The sequence below is a fragment of the Triturus cristatus genome, chromosome 3_2 (assembly GCF_964204655.1).
Source record: "Triturus cristatus chromosome 3_2, aTriCri1.1, whole genome shotgun sequence".
NCBI lineage: Eukaryota > Metazoa > Chordata > Amphibia > Caudata > Salamandridae > Triturus > Triturus cristatus.
Window position 1 is genome coordinate 1064139730 of NC_140584.1, and position 27515 is coordinate 1064167244.

General features: G+C 46.9%; 1 protein-coding gene across 1 annotated transcript in view; it reads left to right on the forward strand.

Moving 5' to 3' along the window:
- RCC1L (RCC1 like) overlaps positions 1–27515 on the forward strand; it is a 159549-nt gene that overhangs the window by 114794 nt on the left and 17240 nt on the right. The window contains exons 8-9 of the mRNA XM_085649799.1: positions 15474–15561; positions 17870–18043. Of these exons, the coding sequence (XP_085505925.1) occupies positions 15474–15561; positions 17870–18043 (262 nt within the window). The remainder of the gene's footprint in view (positions 1–15473; positions 15562–17869; positions 18044–27515) is intronic.

The following is a 27515-nucleotide window of genomic DNA, read 5'->3' on the forward strand; positions in this document are numbered from 1 at the left end:
GTGATCTTTTAAAAAAAATATATTCTTCCCAAACGGATTTTTGGTTTTCTTTGTTAATGCTTAAGCTGTTTTGGGATCATAACTATGTAAAGAATTCCAAGCTTTCTGTAGTCCTTTCAATTCTTTACATAGCTTTTTGCAGTCCTTTATCTAGGACTGTGTCTACTGCATACTTATGTATACCTGCCACAATAGCCTAATTTTGGAGGATATTTATTAACTGATCTTAATATGCACCGCACATCAAATACATACACATTAAAAAGCAGAGGTACAAATATACAGTTCTGCTCAAGTCCCTTGTCAGTAACCCTACCATGTCTGGGATTAATCACACCCATACTCATGTTTGTGTCATAGTGAAATGATAAGGGACAACGGTGGTGACAAGATTTGCCATTTTGTAAATGTTCCCCATAATCTCACTAGCTATGCTATAAAATGTTGTTTCCAAATTGTGTGATTGATTTTTGCATAATTAGCAAGAGATTAATGAACTGTTTTGTATTCTGCATCCTTTCTGGAAGCCTGGTTGCTAATATGGAATAAGGCAGCCAGATGTTCCAGTTCTGTATAAAGAGGTTTGGCAAAACATTTTCACTCTGTATCTAGCAATACAATTGTGCAGTAGTTGGTCGGAGAAAAGGCTCCTTTTTTAGGCCGAGCCAGGGCAGCGCATGCGCTGCTCTGCGAGGCATGCTGTATTTGAGTATGGATTTAAGCTCTGCCCACTCTCAGCCCATATGTTTCATTGGTTTGTGTCATTGTCCTTTGTAAATGCTGGCTTCTGATTCGTTAATGGGCTTGTTAGTCGCTCCTTAATACCGCCTTGTCTTCATTTGTAACCTCCCATGACGACTGGCCCTTTTACTTCTATTGTTACACGGTATGTCTTATTTAGTCTGTAATCACTATTTTCTATAATGAGTTTCTCCTGCTGCAGGTACGACATGCTTTCCTGCTACATTCAGCTCGCTATGCCTGCTTTCACTTTCCAAGCAGCCCGGGTCAATGGTGGACGCTTCTATAAAGTGAAATAGGTCTCGCATTTACAAGAGTTTGAGCTATTGGCATTGTAAATAACAATGCCTTTTATTTATCTGTCAATTATCAAAATAGATTAATAAAAGGCATTGTCATTTACAATGCCAATAGCTTAAACTCTCGCAAATACGAGACCTATGGCATTGCAAATGCTTGTTTGGATGGGCACTAATAATGATTCTCACCAAATATTGGGAACAATGCTATTTTGTAGGCAAATGCTATATCGTTGTGTTGAAACTTCTGTCCGAGGAAAAGATTTGCCTCAAACATACTGGTTTGGAGACCATTCGGACCCAGAGCACCATCAGCTCTGAAAGAGATCAGAGCATTCTGTGCTTCCGTGATTGTAAACTCCAGTGCGCCTTTCTTGGTGAAAGCTACGTTTGTCTAGAGTGGATTGACTTCTTGAAATATCAGAGCAATGTAATAATTTTTATGTGAGTTGACCAGCCTGCTACACAGTCCTGTCCTCTATTTTTTCAATAACAATTGATTAACTTACCTTCAAATTTATGTGGCTCGCTAAAACTTTCTTATAAATGAATCCAGTTGAATTCAATTGATTTCTATTTTTTTGCCTCAGACATTTTCTGTAGGAGGCACAAATGAACCCCCATATTTGTTGTTCCCCAGTTCTTCCGTTCCTACTTTTCCACATCAGTTGGTTTAGTTGTTTTTTTAAAGTTCTTGTCACTCTTGAGCATGATCTCTTTTCCTTCTCTGTAGACTTAATTTTTATAGTGCAGTGATTAAAAAAGCTCAGTGTCATGACTGAATATATACTGGCCATGCCACTACTGAAAGTTAGTTAACACTCCTCTTCTCATGCTTTTGCTCTCCTCTATTAAATCCAGTCCAAAGGAATTTTGTGATTTGTGCGGCCAGGGTGATATTTTGCATAATTATAGATTTGCCACTTAATCCATTTGCCGCTTGTTATCAAAAAATTTGTTTCCAGCTCAAACGGTTCAAAAGTTACTAAATATGTAGCGACACGTGTTGTAGTGCAGTTGAAGGCCCTTTGTAAAGCTGTACTGGTTTCCTTTCTGTTGCTTATTGCTATATTTGATTGTTGAACCAATACTAGTGAGATGCAACCAATATCTAAACAGTGTTATCAAGTTTAAAAATTACTAAATAATGTAGTAATACTATTATAAAATGTGCCGCATTAAAACGCATAATTTCTCACTCTCCTGCCACATAATTCCAGTGGCCTTAATAATATATTTAGAAAGGCACTGAGGGGGACTGGTTTGTTTCATTTCACTCTTTTAACAGGTTCTGTATTCGTAGAGATCCCCAGCATTACTAGGGCTTCATTTCTCACCAATTTGCATTTAGCAAGTATGTGCTAGTAAAAGTGATCACTACCTAGCAAGATTCTATCAGCATCAATATTAGTTTATCTGTAATCCTTGTATATCCATTTTTCATAAATGTATGTTTGTGGCATGTGTGGCTGTAGATACACATGCTGTGCTTTCTCAGCTACCGGGGACGTGCCACCTCCTGACAAAGAAAGTAAGCACATAGACACTACGGGGAAACGGGTTGGTGCAGCACCTCACTGGCGTATCGCCAACTCACTGGGTCTCCTAGCCAGGTATGACAGGGCCCATTAGGTGCAAATGGATGGACTCTGGCAGAACCTCCTCGCCAGGACCGTAAGAGAGTGGAAGAGTTAAGAGCGAAAGTCAAGGCTATTTCCAACACTAACATTTGATGTGCCTTGGATGCAGCTGATATCGCTGCACCTGGAGTCAACACCTCTATCATTTTATGCCACCATTCCTGGCGCCAAATGTCTTGTTTCAAATCTGATGTCCAACAGCACCATGTCAACCTGCCGTTGGTGGTGAACACAGGTTGACACAATGCTTGAAAAGATTAAAAATAACACAAATATGGACAAGGTGACAGGCACTTTGCAGACCTCGTCTCACAGAAGTTCCTTTTGTAGGAAGTATTACAGAGGCGGCTTAAATCCCACTTCCTGAGAACCAACCCACTCCTACCAAAGCACACAGCAGGGCTATCAGCAACAGAGTGGCAGAGGTTTCACATGGGGCTCCTTTTGAAGCAACAACTCTAAGGGTAGAGCAGAGGCACCTCTAGTAAGGGAGCCTCCACTTCCAAACAGTGACTTCACCAGCACCCAAACCACACCCCCTCCCCCTCAATCACACAACACCTGTCTGGTTACGACTTCAGGGATTTCTTCCCCATTGCAAAGAAATCACCACTGACAAGTTGGTCTTATCCATTATAGAGCAGGGCTACTGTCTGTAGCTTGTGGCCACTCTGCCAACCACCCCCACCCCTGCACGAGCACCCTCAGTCCCGAACATCACACAGTAATTCAAGAGGAGGTTCAGGTGCTACTCTCGAAAGCCCTTGCCCGACAACACCAGGGCAAAGGCATCTATTAATTACACTTCCGCATTCCCAAGAAGTAAAGTTATCTCAGACCAATCCTCTACCTCTGTCCTCTCAACCGATACAGCATTTTCATACGGTCACGCTACAAGATGTCATTCCCCTGCTACAGCAAGACAACTTCATTGCCACTTCTGACCTGAAGGGTACCTACTTTCACATCCCGATTCACCCAGCTCATCAATGCTACCTCCACTTCTTGGTTAGTGGTCAACATTACCAGTTCAGGGAAGTCACCACACCTCCATGGGTTTACACCACGTGTTTAGTGATCTTGGCTGCTCACCTAAGAAGGAAGGGAAATCATGTGTTCCGTTACCTCGATGACTGGCTAATCAAGCATGCAAGCAAACAACTATGTCTATCCCACATCCATGCCACAGTCTGTCTTCTTTACAGATTAGTAATCACAATGAATGCTAACAATTCTCACATAGAACCACTTCAGGTCTAACCTTTTCTAGTTGCAGTCCTCAAAAATGTAGTGGGAAAAGCTTTCCCCAGCCCGCAGAGGGTGCAGATGTTCCAACAACTGCTGCCTCGTTTTCAGCCACTCAGTCACTTGTCATTATGCACCCCTATGCACCTCTTAGGAATGATGGCCTCATGCATTGCTATAGTGCCCCACACCAAGCTTCATAAATGCCTGCTTCAGGAGTGCCTATCCAGCCGGTGGTCACACGCGCACAGTCACATGGAACATCTAGTTTTGGTAAGGGCAAGCACCCATCGATCTCTGCAGTGATGTAACAGCAACAGTTTGCTGTGGGACAGACCCTGTGCAGAACCGGGGCAGATTTATCAAAGGTTTTGCGTTACCGTTGCTCCACGCAAGGGGACGCAGGGTTACTCAAAACCTAGAATTAGATTTACCAAGCCATGCAGGAACGTCTTATGTGGCCCTGCGTGGCTTGGTAAATCTGCAGTAAAGTAAGGCAGCGACTAGTGTTACTCTGCCCCAGGGAGGCTTTCTATTAGTGTAGCGTGTGTGTTCCCACGTATCCACCCATGGATTTTGGCACATTGCCAGATTTACCAGGTGTAGTAGACCTGGGAATGCTTTAAAATGCTATGCCACAGGTGTGATACACCAGCCAGATTCATCCTGGTCAAAGATTTTACCATCTGACTTTAATTCTTTAAGTCTCAGGCCACCACAGGAGTACTCTTCCAAATCTTCCCAGGACCTCAGGGAGGCACTTAAGGGCTCACAGTGTGTAAGGCAGAGGCCAACAGCAGGGTCCAGTCCAGGTCCAGTTCCCATAGATCAGCTGGGCAGCAGACTGAAAGACGTCTTGCAGCATCTCTGTAGCTTGAATAGGAGGTCAGCTTTCTGACCACTTCTTTGTTCTGGACATGAGGTACAGGCCTTCAGGGCTCCTCTCAGGTCACAGGCAGCAGGTCCAGCCCTCTTCAATTTTTCCTCATGCCCAGAAAGTGTTCTGAAGTGGGTGCTGGGAGACCCAGCGGAGGGTATATTTGAACAGAATTAAGTTCAAAATAACCCCAAGAATAAGTTTTTAGTGGTACCATGAGTGCCCGGGAATAAAGGACTCCGAAAAGGGTACACTCATAGGTATTTTTAAATCTGATCTGGTTCCCTGCTTAACCAGTTATTCATTTATCTAAGCACTCCCATTACATCTTTGGTTGAGTCCGCCCAGAGAGTACCATCTTCTCTGGGTGTGGAGTATTTGCCTATGATGAAGCATGTCACTATTATGTGAGTGAGGCTTTTACTTCAATATCTTTGATATTCCACCTGAGAAGTAGGTAGTTGAATAACATTCTAACACATCCTTAGATCTGGTTATTCTGCCAGTTTAACAGTGGTTGCTGTTTGTGAAAAAAAGATGCCAAATTATGTCTGGCACAAGCTAATGGGTGGGAACGACTCCTCTTTACAGCCTAAGCAATGGGGTAAAAGTTCCCAGGCTAACACCACACACTGTTGTGACATTTTCAAGATGACTAAAGTCTTCTGCCATAATCAATGTGGGCTACAAGAGCAGGGGTGCAGTAATTGGGCAATTTTAGGGTCATCCCACATCTAGGATTATCAGCCACTGACTGACAGTGGAGAGGTGTGGCTCACTGGTTAGAGGCGGCAGATCCGTAAGCAGAGAATCGGCCAGGGACCAGGGTTCAATTCCCGACGCCCCGCGTCGTGGACCAGGGTCAAAACGGACTCGATAATTCTCGCCTCGGTACCTACTCTTAACCAGGAACACATTTGGCAACTCTGGGCATTAGCTTGCCTCATCTCCACAACGGCCCCCCACATTCGCCGGGGATGCCTGGTTTCACCTTGGAGATACCCTGGAGGGACCATCTCACAGGGATAGCCAGGACGGGTTCCCCAGCGGTCTACAGCGCCAGGACGCCTCAGGGCAGCAGTGCGCTTTACAAGACACATACATACATTTACAGAGGTCTGTTAGAACAAAAGTAGGGTCTTTCAGCAACCAGACGTGGATATACAAGAATTGTTTGGGCATCCTGTTAACGTATGTTACACGTGCCCCCCCTACTGTTATATGTAAGTCCCAGGGGCAGAAGTCTGATAATACAAAAGTTGGGTTTTCCAGTAAAATGACAGCGGATACACTGGAATTATTATTTCGCTATATTGTTTTATTCTTTTTTCAAGTGTGCCCCAAAGAGCTATATGAAAACCCAGCTTTCTGCCATATAGGATTTAACACTATAACCTCCAACCCTGAATATTCAGTGAGGTTCAGAGGAATCATCTCTGCCCATTCAGGTCAACCTATTGTGTGCTCCTGGGAAACATTTCACACCTATTCAAATGCTAATCTCTGACTTGGAGAAGTCTGAGAGCAAATGCAAATTAACCTCCAAGAACTTCAAGCGGGGAAAAGATAACTTTCTAAAATTGACTTTTCCTTAATATTCATTAAAAGCCTAACTTTGCCATTGAATTGGATTTTTAATAACTATTAAAATAAGTGTTGTATTCATTTTCTAGCTAGTCCCGGTCCTGAGATACAGTATTAGGAAGGATTTTAATCTGTCCTCTGGTTTTCTACACAGGACAGCTAGGCCTGTCACAGTGTAGAATTACTTATGAGTGCTAGTCACTGTAAGGACACGATAACATTATATTTCTATATGTCCTAATTTTAAATACCAAGCCCCCTGCCTTGTGGACTACAATGCCTAAATAGGGGTACTTATTAATATTTATAAGGTAGGTTTTGACTTGCCTGAAAGATTTATTTTAACAAGTCAAATTGCATTTTTTACACTGCTACAGAGAGACTACACTTATAGGCCTGAAGCCATGTTTATACTACCACTATAGTGGATGGCTCAAACGGTGTTGCAGTCTTCTAGTGACATTTAACTTCTAGGCCCTGGGTATATCTTGTACCATACACTAGGGTCTTATAGGTACGTTAAATATACCAATTAGGAATATGCTAATCAAAACATGTTTAAAGGAGGACTCCAGACACTATACCATTGGTTAGCAGAGGTTAAAGTGCAAATAGTTTTATGGTTTAAATCGTTTTATTGGATATGCTGTGAACGATAACATTACACCCACCTACAACCACTGGCCGGCATGGAACCGTGCAGTCAATTTCAAGTTTTATTAATGCAAACACAAACAAAAACAAAAGAGAAAAACAAAGGAGAGAGTCAAAGAAGAGTAGAGTAATGCAGAGATGATAATGAAATCAGTAGGAGAGAGGAGAGACAGGAATCCACCCACTGATCAAGGTATGACCTGTTAGGGATCTAGGGCTGAGTTTCCTTCGAATGGGTGAGGCCGCAGGGGGAGTCGTGGGGAATCGCAGGACCCTTAGGTACCGGGGGCATGTAAGCTCAATGAACTCAGAGGATAGGTATGCCACAGTGGACCCCCAGGTCTTATCAAACTTAGGCAACATGCAATTGATCCCCGCAGTGATCCTTTCCATCCCGACCACCTCCCCCAATCTATGCAGCCAGTCAAGTTTTGTTGGGATAGCATCCGTGCCCCATTTCGCCAGGAGGACCTGCTTAGCTGCTCCCAGCGCTAGGGTGATCGCCCTACAGGAGCGGACAGGATATGTGAGGGGATTAGGAAGACCCAACAGGATGTAGCTGGGGAATTTGGGATGTTCTGTCTGGTATATGTGGTCAACTAAGGGCAGTACAGAATCCCAGAATGTCTGTATCTTGGGGCAGTGCCATAGAATGTGGGACAGTGTGCCCACCTGACCGCATTTGCGCCAACAAAGATAACTGATGCGGGGTCTCCACTTAGCAACACGTTCAGGGATATAATACCAATAGTGCTCAATTTTTAGGAGCATCTCCTTCCCTGAGGTGCTGCACGACCCAGCTCCGATTCCCACCTACGCTGTGCTGCGGACTTAGTTTGATTCTTAGCCTTGTTGAGAAAGTTATAAATGTCTGACAGGAGGCGTTTGTTTGAGGTGCGAGTAATGTGCCAAATCTCAAATTTTGTAAGGAGCCGACCTGTATGTATAAGGACCTGGGGCTGCGTGACCCAGTGGCGCAGCTCTAAGTACTGCCAGTACGCCTCCTTGGGAATCCCATAATGAGTCACCAATTGGGGGAAGTCCATAATTCCCCGCACATCAAAAAGGTCGCCAATACGTTTACAGTTTGCTTCTTTCCATTTCAAGTAGGCGTGCCCTATGAGGGCTGGGAGGGAAGTCTGGGTTCCCAATGAAAAGGGTCAGGGGTGACATAGCCGTGGACAGCTGACATTTCTCCTGGATCTTGTCCCATACCTTCATGGTAGCACGCAGGACTGGGGAGAGGTACACGCCCTGTGGGCGATGTCGCCTGGGAGCCAGGGAACCTACCAGATGTGAATCGCAGCCACACCCCTGTCCATGAAGCACCCGTGCTTTTCCGACTCTAGTTGGTACCATTCCACCATCCAGTGCAGTTGCGCCGCTTCATAGTAGTGGCCAAGATGGGGGACCCCAAGGCCTCCGTCCTCCTGCCGCAAGTACGTGAGGTGTCGAGCCAATGCGCAGTTTCTTTCCCCCCCAAATGAAACCATTAATTAGTTGCTGCATTTGGGCCAGTATCGTGGGCGGCGGACATAAGGGGAGCGTCTGCAATATGTAAAGCAGACGTGGCAAAATCTTCATTTTAGCGGCCGCTATCTTGCCCAACCATAAAAGGACATGTTTCTTCCAGTTGTTCAGTTCTTGGCGGGCCTTGACCAGCATCTCCGAGGAGTTCTCCTGGGCCGTCTTTGCAGTAGTTGAGAAAACCCAGAGCCCCAGATACGTGATGTCGCTGACAGCCCAAGAGAATGGGAAGAGCTGCGACAGTTGGAGTCGATCCGCCGCTGGGATCGTGAAACTCTGCGCCTGAGTTTTCTTCAAGTTAATTTTGAATCCCGATGCCGCACTAAAGGCGGCAACCTCCACCAGCAAGGAGGGAAGAGAGAGCAACGGATGGGACAAGAAAAGGAGCGCGTCATCCGCGTACAACGAAATCTTGTGCTCCCTATCTCCCATCCGGATCCCGATGACCGTAGGGAGTTGGCGGACACTTTCGGCAAACAGTTCCATATAAAGCGCGAAGAGGAGAGGGGAGAGTGGATACCCCTGTCTCGTGCCACGCCCAGTCTGGAAGGCCCGGGAGACCACCCCATTAACCCGAATGCGGGCCTGCGGCCCTTGGTAAACACAGTTCACCCATTTCCGAAATTGCTCCCCGAGTACGAATCTGTATAGGACCTGTTACAAATAGGGCCAGTGAACCCTGTCAAATGCCTTTTCGGCATCCACCGATAGGAGTATCTCCGGGGTCTGGGTGCGCTGCGTCTTATCCAATAGGTGGCACAGTTGTCGAGTCCCATCTCCACAATTGCGGTCTGGGAAAAAACCGACTGATCCGGTTCCACCAGACCTTGCATATGCGGGGCAAGTCGGGATGCCAAAATACTGGTAAAATCTTTTGGGCCACGTTAAGCAGGGAGATGGGTCGGTATGAGGCGCACTCTTGAGGGTCCTTCCCAGGTTTGGGAATGACCATTACCTCTGCCATGGACATCGATGGGGCGAGTTTCCCAGTGGCGCTGAAAGTGTTGAACAGGCACGCCAGGAGGGGATCGAGGTCCAATACAAACATTTTATAAAAATCGACCGGGAAGCCATCTTCGCCTGGAGCCTTGCCAACTGAAAGTCCCTGAATAGCCCATAAAACTTCCTCAGGGTGGATGTCTGCCTCCAAGTTGGTCGCGATGGAGTCCAGCAGCAGAGTCACTGACACCGCTTGTGTGTACTTCTCTGCCGCAATAGGATCCAGGCTTTCATCTGAGTATAGCGCCTTATAGAAGGCCTCAAATTCGGATGCAATTTCCTCATCCGCCTGCAGGGTCTCACCCCGGGCATTCATAAGTTCCCTGACCCGACGTGCTGCCGTCTCCGCCCGAAGGGCGGGTGCCAGGAGTCTCCCAGCCTTGTCCCCCCCCTCATAGTAGCGCTGCTTGGTGCGGAACAAAGCGTATTCAGCACGATCGAGATCTAGCGCCCGCAGTTGCTTCCTCGCTTGCGTGAGTAGTCTCCGTGTTTGAACGACTCCCGTAAGCCAATGAACTTCCTCCAGCTCCTGGATTTGAGCCTCCAATTCCCCCCTTTTAACTTTACGGCCCTTGTTGAGGCTCGCCGCGATAGCCATACAGCGCCTGCGGAGGACAGCCTTCAGGGTGCTCCAGAGCGTGTCAAACTTAACCGCACCCACGTCGTTCAATTTCAGGTAGGTTTGATAGCGCCCTGTAACTCAACAATATTAGCATCGTATGTGAGCAAAGTGCGATCTAAGCGCCACGAATTCCGCTTCGGGGACCCGCCCAAGAGGGTCATCTTTAAGACGACCGGGGAATGGTCCTAGAGGGCCGCCATCCCAATTGAGACGTCGTTGGTGGACGCCGTGACCCTGGGCGAAGTCCCAAAAAAAACGATGCGGGCGTACGTTTGATGAGCCACGTAGAAGAAGGTGTACTCCTGCGTGGACGGGAAGCGATGGCGCCAGGCGTTCGTAAGGCCAGCCTCCCTCAGTCTCTGAAGTGTTGTGTCGGAGATCGAACCCGTTTGTCCCACCCTAAGTGTTGACCTGTCCAGTTCTGCAGCCAGGACCAAGTTAAAGTCACCTCCGATTACCAAGTCTTCATCAGGAGACTCCAGAAGTAAGTTTAACGTATCGTGTAAGAAAGCCTCCTGGTGCTCCTTGGGGCTATAGACCGAGGCTATCGTATGCACTCGCTCTCCCATTAACACCTGCAGGGCCAGAAGGCGCCCAGCGACTTCCGCGAAGTCCCCTGGAAATGCGTGGCCAGAAGGATCGCCACCCCAGCCTTCTTCCCTGGCCTTGATGAAAAATAATGTCTATCGAACCATTTGGATCGAAGTCGCCTTCAGTCCGTCCGCATGATGTGGGTTTCCTGTTGGAGGCAAATATCGCTCTTAGCATCTCTCAACAAGGCAAGAAGCGCTCGCCGCTTTGCCGGAGAATTAAGGCCCTGCCCATTGAAGCTCATGATAACTACTTTAAGACGAGTTATGGGTCATTATGAGAAGGCACATCTGCGCACTGACCCAGCCTGCCACAAACAAAAACCAAGGGTGGCAGGGTACTCACCCCCCCCCTCTCGCACCCCACCACTGGGCCAGCATCCAAGCACTCCCGCCTCCCCGCGCAGCGCCTCGCTGTGTCTTCAAGCCTGGTGGGACAGGCCCTCTGCGTATATATGGGGCTAAATTCAGGACATCTGGCAGAGCATCTAGCGCACCTGGGATGGGGAAACGCCGGGAAGACGCACAAGTAGCGCACCTCCAATAGGCCCAACCGCCGCAACCTCCCCCCAGGTGGTCCCGTCCTCCCCGATATCACCCGCCACCCCTGGCCACCAAATTAGAAGGTGCACCCTACCTGTCCGTGGGAGAGCTGCAGATCTCTTGTGGGTAGAAAAGGAAAGAGAGAAAAGAAAGAGAGAGAGAAGAAAAAAGCAGAGAGAAAAAGGGAAAATCAAAGAAAGACATCAATGACTTTTTCCAACAGGAACAAACCGCACCAACGTGCAAGGGTCCATGTGTCTGGCGGTCGGTCATCACCATCCAGTAGGTGGGGCTCCCCCACCAAGACCGATAACTCAAACTGCTGGTCTCTGACCCTTCGTGCTATCATCAGGACGCGGGATATCAACCACCAGTGACAATCGATGGGCTCAGTCCCTGGAGCTCTCACGGCTCTGCAACTGACAGAGCAAGGCGTTCCATTCCTGCTAACGCTCCTCCTCCGACGGCTTTGTCTGGGAGCCCCAGAATCCTCCGCCACTGTCAGAGCACCACCAAGCATGGCCTTCGCTTCCTGTAAGTTCCGCACACCATGCGTTTCATTATTCCAGACAAAGGACAGGCGGAATGGGTGCCCCCACCGGTACCGAATTCCCTGCTCGCGGAGGAGGGATGTGACTGGTCACAGTTCCCTGCGCCCCTGCAGGGTGAGGGGCGATGGATCCTGGAAGACCCCCACCTGAAGGCCCTCGAATTCCAACGTTGATCGGTCCTGTGTTGCGGCCATGATAATCTCCTTCTGCCGGTAGGAATGCAGGCAAGTCGGGATGTCTTGTGGCTGACCGGGGCCTGAGGCGGGTTGCCTGGCCCGATGTGTGCGATCCAACGTGACCTCCTTGTCTCGCAACTCCGGGGCCATGTGTCTAAAGAGGCGAAGAACCCATTCTTCCAGCTTGCAACCGTCTGCCTGAAGTGGCACGCCCTTAATACAAATATTAGAGCTCCTCGAGTGGTTTTCAAGGTCTTCCAGCTTGAAGTATAGCTCGTCGTTCCGTTCGCGGAGGTCAATAAGTTCCCGGGCCTGGGTTGTAAGCTCTTCCTCTCGTCTGTCCCCATTGCGTTCCAGGGTGTCCACTCTGTCCCCCACTTCGCTGAGCTCCGTCCGAAGCTGCTTGACATCGGAGACCATTTCTTGACGATGGCTAGCGAAATCGTCCCCGAGGGAGCTGAAGAGCTGTTCCATGAATTCTATTGTGACCAGCTCAGCAGCGTGATCTGCATCCGAATCCGTCCATGGTTTGCCGGTCTTTCTCCCGTCCGTTTTCTGGAGCAAGTCTTTAATGGATGGATCCTTGCTCATGGTGTCTTTCCTGGCCCATGGGGTGGTCATGGCCGGCAGGGCCCAGGGCTCCTCAGCTCCAGGTGGGGGGACAGGGGCTCTGCCAATAGACAACAGCAGCAGGCGGTACGTGCAAGGTCCGGAACAAGGCCTCCGCACACGGGCCCTGAGTCACATGTCCGACCTCACCCCGCTAAGGGTCGTTGAGTAAGCCCCTGTAGTATTGTTGTTGACGCAAGATCAGGGCCCCATTGCGGAAGGTAAGCAGCCACTCCACCAAGCGCGTGACAGTACCTGTGAGGCCTCACCACAAAACCCCAAATCCACCGACAACTGCCGCCACGGAGCGGGGCACCTCCAGCTCCAAGTGAGGGGTGGGCACAACTGCAGACGTGTGGCACCGGTACTCGGTCACTAGCACCTAAAGCCCCCTTCGACTGGCCTGTCGGAGCAGAAAGATTGTATCCCAGCCGGGGCCCCCAGCAGCAGAGAGAAGAAAAGAGGCCATTTCTCAAAGCCTAGGTCGCCCCAGCTGCAGTCTTAATCAGGGACACTGCCCTCGAGGGTGATAGCTGAGTCTGGATCTGGGCTTTCCCCCGAAGTCTCGGCGTGTAAGCTGACCGGCCCTCAATGTCAATCCACTGTCAAGCCAAGCCGGGGGCCGACCCAATCCTTGGCACGCAGGGCCTCTGCCTTCCGCCGTTCACTCCGGCTCCTCTGATGCCTCGGCGCCGCTCCTCTTCTTCACCACTCTCGCCCTCCACCGATGGGCACACGCTGCTTCACGCGGTTCAGGCCGTGCACTCACCCGCTGTAGGCGGCTCCACGTGGCGCCGCCATTCGGCCCCGGACCTGTACGCCAGCCGCTCCCTCAGCCCGTCTCTATCTTGCGCCTCGGAGCCAGGGGGGCACCGCCTCTAGTTTCCTCGGATTAGAAGCCCCAGGGGAGGGCCTCGCTGCCAACTCCCGGCCTCGACACCAGGCCTCACTGATAATGGCCGGCTCGTGGTCTCCTGTCCCGGGCCTCAGACAGGCCCTCACACAGTTCCATAGGAGGCAACGGACTCCTTGCGTCCCTTCCCGCGCCACCTCACTCCGCAATGTAGTCAGGCCTCCGCCAGCTTCAAGTACGGCGGACGTCACAGTCCCCGGGACCTTCTCTGCCACCGCCGGATCCCCGGGGCGATCTCGGCACTGTCACCGTCTCCGTGGCCGATCGCCGCGTCCGCGCTGCCGCAGCCGGATTCAGCGTGAGACGGGGGCCGCTCACCAGCCTGCCCTGCCCTCCATCAGCAGCGCAACCTGGGATCACTTTTGGCCCCCTCTAAGGTCCCGAAACTGCCAGTGGATGCCTTGTATCGGCGAGCGGGGCCCCAAGAAAACGCTGCTACTCCGCTGCCATCTTGGCCACGCCCCGTGCAAATAGTTTTAAAGCCAGCAAGAATATAGGGCCCAGCAAAAAGGGAATCATTTGCGGGGAAAAAGTAGAAAAGGCAGATTTTCTACAATCTCACTGCCTTATGCATTTTTTGTTCTCACCCAATTAGCTACTATGGTCCCATTTTTGATTCCTTCAGCACTACACAGGCCCCTTGTTATGCTCTAGTTTCTCACCAGTTATCCCTCTAAATCTGATATTTTCCATTCTCCTCTGCTTGGTTCATTTATATTTGATCTTTTCTTTCTCTGTGCAGAGATAGTGCTGCCTTCATGTAGGAAATTCATATTTTTTGCATGGTTTCCCAATTTTTTGGGACTGGATTTTATTGGCAGATTTGTCTCTGGGGTGCTGTGACATCGGTAGTCAGTTTCCCAATGCATGTGCTTTGACCCCTAAACATGGTAAATTGTTTTTTGTATCTTATTGTTTGGTTTTCTCGACTTTAGTGATGTTTAGTGCTGCTTGAATACTGTACTTGCTTTATCTGAGGTAGGCCTGTTGCTTGAACTGTAAGATACACGGAGTTTGTCCAGGGCTACTCATAGAAGCCTGCCTTTGCCTAACAAAGCACTCTATTACTAATTTGGTGGAAGCTGTCTCCAAATTAATAATCCAGTGTTTTATGCTTCACACATTGAATCTCCTGACCCCACCCGAGCACATAATTGGTATTCTGTCTTCTCAAACCCTCCTATGTGCCTCTCATTCATTCGGCTGTCACATGCTTGATCTCCTAACTCTTACCAACCACAAACCTGATCTTTTCGTATGTCAGTATGGTCTCCTCTCCAACACTATCTGATGTATTTCTCCTTTAAGTCTCTGTATCTGATTTTGTCCCCTTTAAGCTCTTTCTGCACTCACTTAGTCTCCACTCTGCCCTGGTATGTCAGTTCTGTTTTCAATTCTCTTCCCTATCCATAGCCGCATGCCCAGTCCCCTCTACTCTTCACCAGCCCTGTAACCTGCTGCAAGCCTCTTCTTTCCAGTTTAATTGAGGGTGCCAACAGAGGTTCTGGATTATCACGACACATCCTTGGGCTTAGTTGAAACCTCCAAGGTCACCTCTTTCTGTATAGAGTAAGAATAAAACCAGTCCTGACATTTACAAGCAAATAATTATTCATCAAACTGTGTTCCTTGTAAAGGGTTTTCGTGTCTTAGCAACTTGTTCAGTCAGATACATTTCTTCTGCCTTACCAACCCAGTTTGTAGGGATCCAAAGGACACGGTTTCCAAAACTATTTAGTTAGATGAATGCAGTCCTTTTTGATAAAGAATTTCGCATTATTTAAATTATTAAACTGACATTTTAACACTGGCCTGCTATAAACAATAAATGAGACTTTTGAACAAATCTTCTTGCAGCTCTTCACATCTTTATATCAAAATATTTCTTCATCCATTACAATAGGTGAATGTTCCAAGGCACTTGCCATTTAAAGAAGTTGGTAAGGTGACGCAAGCTGTTTGCGGAGGGACAGGAAGTGCTCTGTTGAACGGTAAGTTCCACCCTAAAGACGTTGTCTTACTGATTGCAGAGTAGGGATAAGTGATTATTCATTTGTATAGTTGGGTTACAAAATGTGGTAAAACGGTGTTTGATATATATAGCAAGAGTTAACAATATAATCCCACCCCCTTTAAAATTTGTCTGGATTCTGCATCAGAAGACTAAGTACAGGATACAGAATACCTGCGGATGCATTTCCATAGTAATCTACTAATGGCAAGAATGTTTCATACGTAGATCAGTACTTCAGTTTAAATCTACCCATACCCTGATTCGTTACCTTTAACAATAAATCAGTGTTATACTCCCTCGGATGTAATAATTTATTGTTAAAAACGTTTAATTTGACTGAATTTAGTTCTATTACAAATATATTTCAACATAGCCGGGCACAGATATACATCTGCCTTGGTTAGAATCTTCACCTCTTTTCCTTCCGAGCGTTCACAACGTAAATGCAACGTTTTCCTGACAATGTTTTTCTATAACTGCTGACTTATTTTTTGACCCCTACTAAAGAAGAAGTCCATTATTTTTGCTTCAGCCATATCTGAATAATGGACAAACCATCACCCCCAGGACAGTCATACTGATCAAATGTTTGGACTCAGGCACCGAACAGACCTGTCAATGTTTACACGTGGATAAAGCGTTGTAATTTTAAGTTTATATCTGTAACCGACCTTTTGCACATGAAGATATATTTCTACAAGGCACTGCGCAGCTTTTAACAAAGCTATAGTGAAAAAAGTAATGTCGCTGTATCTGCCTTTACCTGCTTGTTTATTTTTATGCTGGGCCTGCCAGTGTATGTTCCCTATACTGTCTACTGACCGCTGTGTACAGGAACCTTAAACATATGGATCTCTTAGTTGGCAGTGAGTACCTTTACATTTTTTAGAAGGGAACTATATAGTTTGAACAAATTTTTACATTCGTGGCCATTTTCATTTGTACCATCTCCCAGAACTAAACTTCTCTTTCAAAGCTGGGAAATGAGGGACCAGATGTACGAAAATACAGGTGGCAAAAAGTGGTCGCAATTTACGACCTAGCATTTTTCAACCAGTATCTAATTTTGCGAACTAACCTAAGCACTAATAGGTGGGTTAGCTAAATATTGAATTTCAGTGCCCTCTGATTGGCTACATTCACACTAATGGTTGCCTTCAAGGGACAGCATACCACCGTTCCTGGGAATGTTTTTCAGATTGATTTTTTCTTTTAAACCAGCTCAAGTTTCTTAAAAGAAACAGGACCGCTTAAAGTAACAAACTGCTTTCCCATTTTGAGAAACTTCAGTGAGAGTTGGTTGTCCTACCCCCTCAAGCTGGCACCACAAAGGGGAATAAGTGCAAAGGGGATCCCGTTCCCATTGGGAATCAGTTGCCAACCTAACTTGGCAGTTGTTTACGCATCAATGGTATGCGACTGGAATTACAGTGGCAGACTATTGATACATAGGGTTCGCTTTCAGTAATTGGATGGTAAAACATGCCCCTTCCAAATAGCAAATTAGTACCTCATTTCGAACTCATTTAGTGATTTGGAAAACTTCGAATCATAGTCCTATTTGTACAAAATGTTTGCATCAGATAAGATTGCCTCCCATTGTATGATAACAGCTAGCCCCCTTGATATTCAACAGAAAAGGTTAAAGGTACCCTTCTCTGGTTCTCTTTAAGAAGGTTTTCTCAAGCTTGTTTTTGTAATTAGCTGATAAAATGCAGATTTTTTTCGTATCGTGTTATGTCTGTTTAAAAAAAAATAATTGTATTAGCATTTCATTTTGATTTTCTAGAGTAAGTATTACTGTCTCTATCCACGCTTTCATCTTAACTCACCTGTGACAAAGGGTAGTGGGGCAGATCTTTGAGCCAGCAGTGGTTGAAAAGTTCAGCTTTTTTTTACACTGTTTCATAAATGTATTAGCTATTAACTACAATAAATGAAAATGAAATAAGAATTTAAAATAAATTTGTGGAATTGAACTAATTATGATTTTATTATTGAGATAGCAAATTTGAGTGTACTGGTTTTTATGATTTGTAATAATATTTGTAATAAAATGTATAGTCATTGGATGGATTAGGTAACCAGTCTAAATGTTTTTACATCTGCAATCTATACTCCAATCTCTTTGCGTTTCAGTAGGTTGTCTGAACCTGCACCGTATTCATTGGATGCTTGTGATTTGACTTTTCAGAGCAGGGATTCGCTTTGCGGCAGCATACACATGCTTTTGAGGTTTGTGTTATGTTATAATTTGATGCTGATCGTGTTATTTGTCTCTTTAGAGGACGGACACGTGTTTGTCTGGGGATATGGAATTCTTGGCAAAGGTCCTAATCTGCAAGAAACCAAATATCCTGAAATGATCCCGCCTACTCTGTTTGGCTTGTCCGACTTCAGTCCAGATATCAGAGTTACTCAACTGCGCTGTGGGCTTGGCCACTTTGCTGCTGTGAATAGTAAGTGCCAAGATGTTCATATAGTTATATTCCCATGTGCTACTTTTTTAATGTAATTTTATTCAGTTTATTGAACATATGACCAGTAACAAAACAAAATATGATACTTTGTATCCTCGTCCTGGGTAGATATTCAAGCACTGTCATAAAGACAGCTCAGTTTATGTACACAAAGGAATCTAGAAATAAAATCTGTGATTAGCGGGGAAGGCCATGATACCCTCCTAGGTGATAGTGTGTGCTGCATAACATTACATAACATGGAAAACATCCCAGCACCCAGAACTCAAGAGAAATAGCGTACCAGCCCATTTATTCCTTAATATCGATTCCCCATACTCAACAAAACAAATATGGAGTAATGGTACACCGAGCGCAGGCATTACAACAGATAACCCCTGCTTTTATAACCTGTTATCTGAAGCAGTCTTGTAAGACAAATATGCAACTTTTCATGTAAGTGACATAGTAGCCACAATATGACTTTCAAACAAAAAATTCAAATTACAACATTATGGCTTGCAATGAAAGTGCCCATGTTTAAAAAAAAAAATATATATATATATATAAGAATACATCCCTCCACACACTGGCCTTCAAATAGCTCCATAGGCTTCTGGTATTTGCTGCCCATGGGTAGGGACATTCAGTTCAATAACTTATAAGTAATGATAAACAACAAATCATAGGGCCTAACCCCACTTTCCTCCAGGAGGGCACAGGGCCACTCTGTATGTAGTTTCACCCCTGCCTAACAGGAGATAGTGAATACCTGCTTTTATGACTTGAGTTTCTACAGCTACGCTTGCTATCTCATCCTATGAAATAACCACCATATATTGCCACTTACAGTTTCATGTGAGCCAGGATGCGACAGTACTCACAAGCTAGCGCTTTAAAAAACTGCAAAAAATCATTTACATATATGTTAATCGCAAATCGCTATACATGTAAAGTAATTTTTCTGAGCTGGTAGAAAAAGATGCCTCAGCCCCTCTGCTTGAGAGTAGTGAGGTTTTGCAATTGCGCTTAGAGAGGCTGAGCACTAATAATTCAAAATCTGCATGTGGTTCTCAGTATGCTACTTCCTGGTTGCAGAAGGCCAACTTGCCCAATTAGTAGAGGTATGGGTATAGCCACCCAGCCTCCCCTATGCATACCAGATGTGGCAGCTGTCTCTTGAGATCCCATTACCTCATGAGACTGGGGCCAAATGTATCAATGTCCAGGTCACATCACAGCTCTGTCTGCACAGTGCCTGTGATGTGACCTCGCAAATTCTATGGGTTATGCAGTATCAGTCTGCATGGCACAAAGACTGGTTGCAAGGGTTTACAAAAATATGTCATCCTCATCATCAGGGAGGATTCTTCTGGAGAGTCTTGCTACCGGCTGTGTATGCAGAGAAGGAAGCCTTCAAGAGACCTCTGTTTCTGCATTCACAAAGTATAGTTAAAGCATCCCTTGTCCATTAAAAGGCAGAGTTAGCAATGCCAGAAAAGTAGCACAACAGGGACAGTGGCAACAGTATTCTGCGCTCAATTGGGCTCAACTGTTGGTCCCCCCAGTGCTCACAGTTGTCTCATGGAAAGGCTCCCTGTATAAATAGGAAGTCCAGTCAGTACTCTCCAACTGGGAGGGAGTGTTAGGAGTAGTTTTATGAGGCTGCAATACATCTTCCTTGTACATTTTAACATAGATAAAACAAATTTAGAAGCTCAGTCTTTCCCTTCATGGACTACCATCTGCTTTCCTTGTGTTATTTACCTGTAAGTAATCTGTGTAGTGACATCGAGCCTTCATCCACAATATGATTCATTATTGTGTTAGCTGTTCACTTTGGCTAGATTCTTACATATCTTGTATTTAACCATGTGACTCCCAAGGACCGAACATTGAAAATGTTTAAGAATGAAAGACATTATATCTTTATTCATACATGACCTTTCACAAAATTAAAACTAACCCAGTTTGTTAGGAGCCCTTCAATTCTGTTTATAGACATGTTTCTGCTTATATCTACCCTTTGGGGGTTGAAGGCATTCATCAGGTCATATGTACTCATGGATTGAGCTATGTCTATGTATTGGACAGTGTGTCTTCAAATAACTCACCTCTTTAAATTTGTGAAGTATGGGATTCTGACATGTAGATACTGGTGGGAACCCCTAGGTTATTTTGCCCTCTGGTGAGCTATTTGTTGATGTGTCCTTAACCTTTGGAGTTGAGCCACAGTCTCCCTACCACACAGCTTAATTACACAAGGTAAGCTGAGGGCAGTTTTTTGAAGAAAATATTGAGATTACAAAATATGGGTGAGGCTAGTGAGCAACTTTTCAGTGCTTTACAACCACACGCATGGTCACAAAGCATTGATACTTTGTCAGCACCGTTTTTGCTTTGTGAGTTGCATAGATTTTGCGACTCGCAGTGGTAGTATAGTACTTTGCATTTTTGTTTTTTTCCACCATGCAGTCTCTGCCACTTTGCGCAGCACAGGTTTTGCATGGGAAAAACAATTCATACATTAGGCGTGTGCTTCTCAAAATGTATCAGCTTTTGCCAAGTTACCAACATGCAGAGTTTTGCATCCTCAGATGGTCTCCATTTATCAGACACTGCTCAACTGCAATATGGCACTGTGCTGTGACTGGGCAGGTGGACGTGGATGAGCAAGTCTACTCAGGTTATGGTCATTTTTATGTCAATGGGAAAAGTTCATGTGTCATGAGCCAACCAAAGATAATGCATAGCACCTCTTTATCCCAACAGACTGTCAAGAAACATATGATAATAGAACATATTCTGTTTGCCTAACTCAGTTTTTGCTTTGATTCCTTTTCTCTAGTTTCTCTTATTTCAGTGCAGGCAACGTGCTGCTGATTATAAATCACAATGAGTTTGTTGAATTTATTGACAGAATGGGTAATTCTCTTCCAGGGGATCCTCATCAATAGTCATAAGCACTGAATATTCCCGCCCATGTGCGGGGACCCCGGAAATAATAAAAAAAAACAAAAAAATATATATATATTGCATGATTAAGGCAGGAATGCCGAAACGCGTCGCAAAGGATTGAAATCATTAAATTGTGGATTTGGTGAGAATCGTTGGTGTCGGCGTCCTTTCTTTGATAGAAGACGGGAGTTGGAGGTTGATATATATATATATATATTATCTACTGGCGGTCCACAGTTTATAGTTAGGACCCTCTTACCATAGGAAATCCGCAACATTCTATTTTGAATAACTTTAGCGCCGGTCGACGAATCCTCGCAAAATTTTCAAAATAGGTGGGGCGTTGAGCTCCGCTCCTACCCTGAAAGTCTCGGGGGGATTCGTCAAGCGGGGGCTGAGATAAAAGGGGGGTCCCAAAACGCGTTTTCCCATGCATTTTTTCCATAGGACCTTTAGACAGAGCTACAGCCCGAACGGCTGAACAGAATTTAATGAAATTTGGCAGAGAGGTAGTCCTCAGGTCAAGGAAGTGCCTTTTGTAGGTTTGGTGTAAATCTGTTCAGTAGATTCTGAGAAAATAGCCTTTAAATCAATATATATATCTGAGCCAGCTTACGGTGCGCTTACGGTGCGCTTACCGTACGCGTACGGTGACGTGCGCGAGCGCGATTCTGATTGGCCGTTAGATCTTAGTAAACATTCGAATCGGTCGAAACCAGGAAGCGGCGGCCGCCATTTTCTCTCTCGCACTCTGACAGGGGGTTGAAAAACAAAGTGCAAAAACATGTAAAGGGGCTGTTTAGACAGCTCCCAAGCACCTAGCAATGTCGAGGGAGTCCCCAACGATCCCCCAAGTGAAAAAAGGCAATTTTAATTTTTTCGAAAATTTCGCCGATTACGCTTACCGTACGCGTACGGTAATAAATAATAATAAAAAAAAAAAATATCCACATTCTCCCCACCCCGTGTGCAAATGGTGCCCGAAGAGCACCATTTGTGCATGGCTTATTACAGCAAAACAAAACATATATTTTACCTGTCACAACGATGCTCATCATATGTCCTCCATGTGCGCACGGTGCGCGAAGCGCATCGTGCGTTCATGGCCCATCTAGCGTAACGTGGGCACGCGGTGCGCGAAGCGCACCGCGTGCTCACTGTGCGCGCACGGTGCGCAAAGCGCACCGTGCGCGCACGGAACGAACTGCGTTAAGTGGGCGCGCACGCCACAAATGGCGTAAAGTAACTTAGCATTTAAAAAACCGTACAAATTCACTGAAAAAACCATAGGTTTCACACACGTTATAGTTAGGAATTAGCATTTAAAAAACCTTGCAAATTCACTGAAAAAACCATAGGTTTCACACATGTTATAGTTAGCTGGACATTTTACTGATAAAAAACCAATGAAATTCCCCCGTTATAGTTACTGTAGGCAACTATAACTCACGCGACCGTAATCCTCTGCTGATGCTAATACTGTATTTAGACACTTATTTGCCCATGTCTTCTTCCATTAAATTTTAGCTATACATATATTACAAATATTTTTTTTTCATAAAGACACATATGTCATCAGCAGAGGATTACGGTCGCGTGAGTTATAGTTGCCTACAGTAACTATAACGGGGGAATTTCATTGGTTTTTTATCAGTAAAATGTCCAGCTAACTATAACATGTGTGAAACCTATGGTTTTTTCAGTGAATATATATATATATATAATTTCTCATACCAATGCAGCTCCCATCTAGGAGGCTAAACAATGTATTAACACACATAAAGCTTTTGCAAATATATAAAAACACATGAGGGCAAGTAGTACTTGAACTCTGTTTTTAATGAGTAAAAACTCATGAAGAACGCTCGGCCATCTTTAAAATGGTGTCGCTGCCCCGTTTATTGTATCGGGTCCAGAATTATCCCCACCCAATTCCGCAGTCCTGGTTTACTCAACTGAACGCGTTGTTGAATAGATTTTTGTGGCAGGGCGGGGCAGTGCGGGTGGCCTTGGCAACGTGCACCCAGTCGACATATTGTGGGGGTATAGCGGCGGCCGATGTCAGGGCTTATTATTGGGCGGCGCAGCTACAGGTTATCAACGATTGGTGGTATCAATCCCAGGGAGATCCGGCTTATGCGGTGGAGCGCTTGACTATGTCCCACTCGCGGCTCCATTCTCTCATGTACAGCGCCTCCTCGCTAGATGCGCATCCCCCGGCTTGCCGTACAGTGATCCAGGTGTGGCGGCGAGTGGTGTGTTTAATGGGCTGGTGGGGACGCCTTACGAAGAGCACCCCCCTGTGGCAAGGCCCCTACCTGCGGCAGACGGCGGCCTTGGCGGGCTTCCGCCGCTGGGACGACATTGGCATCTCCACCTTAGGGGATGTCATGCAAGGTACTCAAATCCTTTCAGCAGCTCCAGACCGACTTCGCCCTACACAAATCCCAATTCCATCGCTATCTGCAGTTGCGCCACGCGCTATCCCCAGCCATTGGTTCATTGACCACACTCCCGGAATGTCATCCCTTGGAGGGTAGATTGTTAATGGGAAACCTCGGCCAGCATAAAATCCGTCGGATATACCAGTCCCTAACGACACATGCTAAGACTACACTACACAATACGCGAGAGCGGTGGGAGGCTGATCTCCCAGACTTGACCGATGATGATTGGGCCGAGGCGCTGGAGAGTCCGCGTGGGGCGGCGGTTTCCACCAGATACCATTTGATCCAATTTAAATACGTGCACCGGGTCTATTATACACGAGTTCGGCTATGGCGTATGGGAGTGATCCAGTCCCAGGCCTGCTTGCGCTGCCGTGCTGAGGAAGGAACGTTCTTACATACAGTGTGGACGTGTGGGGCGTTACAGGTCTTTTGGCAGGGGGTAGTGAATTGTTTGAGTGAGGTACTGGCCTGGACCCTTCCCCTAGAACCCCGTTTGATCTTACTCCATAGTACTGAGGACATTGGAGGGAATAGGTATAAGCGGCACTTATTGTTTCTAGGTCTCACCTTGGCCAAACGGGATGTGGCCCAGCACTGGAAGGATGATTCTCCCCCTAGACTGTCTCCTTGGAAGAAGGCGTTGGACCGCTGTATGATTGCGGAAATCGCGATCTTTCAGGCCCGGGGGTGCCCAGCGAAACATGGGAAAATATGGTCCAGATGGGCTACATATAGAGGTATAGACCTGGCGTCGTTGGAACAGCCCGATATGGGAGACCCCATAGAAAGATTGCTGAGAACCACGTAGCACGACTCGCTTGCTGTGTCAAGGAGGTGTCTAAACCCTACAGTATTGTGGTAACTGTCATGTTGTGCCATGAGGAAGAAGAGGGTGTGGGCATGAGTTGGGAAGGGGGAGGAGGGGGTTAGGGGTCTGATGTTTGCAGACCAGGGAAGTGGGAGGAAATTGCAGTGAGGGGGCTTATGTGTTTCACACTATTACGAAGTCGCCTTTCTTGATTGACCCTAGCACTGTACAAAACAATAAAGTTTGTTGTTGTTAAAAAAAACTCATGAAGAAAGAACACTGCAAATAAAGCAGACATTGTTAGCCTACAGGCTGCATTGTAAACCAATAACATAGAAAATGAAAGCATTTCCTTACAAAAAACTGGCACCGTGCCTTTAAGGTAGCCATGACCCCTAGCTTCCCATCATGCCTCAGGGGAGACAGACAGGTCAGTTGTTCTTTCCGGCTCCTTCTGTTAGGACCCTGGATTCACAGCTCTCTCTTTTTTTTGGCTTTTCTGTCAAAAATACCTTGTTTTCTTGTGGGTTTTTTGCCTTCACTCGACATTAGAGTGAGGTGTAAACCATTTTTTTGTGGCAGAAAGAGTTTTTTTTCTGTCAAAAATGCCTTCTTTGTTTGATCATTTGCCCTGCCTGTGGCAAAAGGAAGGCCAAGTCAGACACACATGAAGTGTGCATTCTCTGCCTCCCTGAGTCTCACTCTCCTGCTTCCTGTCAACACTGCAGGAAGTTATCTAGAAGAACCATTAAGGACAGGGTGAGAATCCGGCTTTATGGCCTCTCAGAAAGAGGTAGGTCTCCTGTGAGCAGAAAGAAGAGACCGCGATCGACGTCGAGGAGCAAGGTCTCGATATGTTCTCCTTCGGTGTCGGGCTCGACGTCGAAGGCACCGTCGATCGTCGTCGAGGGCATTGGCGCAGGAGCACCGTTCTTCAGCTTCGAGGGCCAAGTCTCCATTGGTGTTAGAAAAACGTTCGGCGTCGAGACAAGATCCTCCGCCGTCGACTCTACAGCGACTATCAACGTCGAGACACAGATCATCGACATCAAGACACAAGTCACCTTCTTCGACGTCGGGACCGAAGTCCCCGTCGGCGTCTCAACGCAGATCGACATCGAAGCACAGGTCATCGGATGTCCACTCGTCAATGTCGAGGCAGAGGCTGCCGTCGACGTCAGCAAGACACTCTACATCGAGGCAGGGGTCTCTGTTGGTTTCGCAGCCGACGTCGAGACAAAGTCCTCTGTCGAAGAAACGTTCGACGTCGAGGCTGTCCCCTCCGTCGAAGAAACGAAATTCGACGTCGAGACAGGAGTCTCCATAGAGAAGGATACGCTCGACGTCGAGGCAGGAGTCTCCGTCGAAGCGATGCCCGACGTCGAGGCAGAGGCTTTCGTCGAGGAGGAGAAGATCGACGTCGAGACATGGGTCTCCGTCGATGCATATCTCCGCCAGGAACAAGAAGATCGACGTCGAGACAAAGATCTCCGTCACTGACGGCGTCGAGACAGAGGTCTCCATCGGTGTCGGTCTCTGTAAGCTTCTCTCCGTCTCCTTCATCGACGTCGAGAGCAGGCTCCCACCGTTCCATCGCCAGTCCGGTTCTCCAGAGGTGGTTATTTCGTCCTCAAGTAGCCAGGACTCTCCTTCTGGGCATCAGCCTCCAGTAGAAAAAACTCATCAGGAAGGACAGAAATCTCCACGTCTTTCTCCTGCTAGAGCAGAGAGGTCTCCATCAATTCATCTCTCTCCCCGATGGAACCGACCATTACACCTCTGGGTTGATCATACGCAGGCGGCAGGTGTTAGACGGGATCTGAGTCCTGCTCACAGGTCCCCTCTGGCTCGCCTAGCACAAGATGCTGATCTTTCTCCACCAAGAGGTAGAGCTCGTACTCGCTCTCCTGCACCACCCTCCAGGAGGAGATCAAGATCGCGCAGCAGAAGGAAGAGGCGCATATCTCCAACGCCTTCCACCTCCTCAACATACTCTTCAAAAAGGGACTATTCGCCCACACTTACCGATAGTCCACCGTCGAGGATCTCTCCTGTGGACGATGTTAGCACATTCCAGGACGTGCTTTCCAGGGGGTCTACCAAACTAACATTCCTATGCCAGTTCAGCAGAGTACTTCTTCGGTTATCTTCGAAACCTTGAACCAGAAGACGTCTTCTTGCCCGTTACTCCCATTGTCATCGGGGCTTCTTAAGCCGGTTATGGACATCTTTCTCACGCCAGCCACTCTCAAGACCGTACCGGTGAGAATTCTAAAGAAGTATCATCCACCAGAGGGGGACCCCTCCTTCTTGAAGTCCGATCCTCCACCGGACTCTGTAATTGTGGCTGCAGCTAGAAAGACCCACTCAGTGGCCTCTTCGTCTACAGTACCACCAGACAAGGAGAGCAAGGCACAAGATTCATGGGGGAGAAAAGTATGTGGCACTTCTGCATCAATGCTTAAAGTCTCCAGTGCGTCAGCTCTATTGGGGCGTTACGATAGAGCTTTGTGGGACTCTCTACAGCGTTTTACACAAAAACTACCCAAGGAAGACCGTAAGGACTTTGAGGAGGTTTTACAGGAGGGCAGCTTGGTGGCGAACCAAGTGAGTAGTGCTGCGGCGGATGGAGCTACACTTTCAGCACACTCCTACGCCCACGGAATTTGTGCCAGGAGATCTTCCTGGCTTCACCTTAGAGTGCTGAAGCCAGAGGCGCAGTCTCGGATTCTCAACCTGCCATTTTCCGGTTCATCGTTATTCGGCTCACACACCGATGAAGAGATGGCACGGATGAAGACCGAGCTAGATACCCTGAAGGCGTTGGGGCTGGAAAAGAAAAAAGAGTTTAGTCGCCGTTACCGCAATACTGATCGCCGTTCCTTCCAACAGAGGGTTCAAACCTCTAATTGGCAAAAGAACCAAAACCAACAGAGTCAGCAGAAATCACAGTATCAAGGCCGACGATCCAACAGGGGAAGAGTAGCGAACCGTCAGTCCTCTATCTCTACGAAAGCTCCAGCCAAACAATGAGTGACCGCTTCCTCCATTACCTTTCACCACTCCAGTAGAAGGAAGTGTTGCAAATCATCTGCAAGAGTGGCGAGCTATCACGAAGGACCAGTGGGTGTTAGCTACGCTGCAGAATGGGTACTCTTTATGTTTCCGACGTCGTCCTCCCTCGATCCCTCCGGTACCGTCATCATGCTACCAGGTCAACGTGCTGCAGAGGGAAGTGGGCATCCTTCTCCAAAAA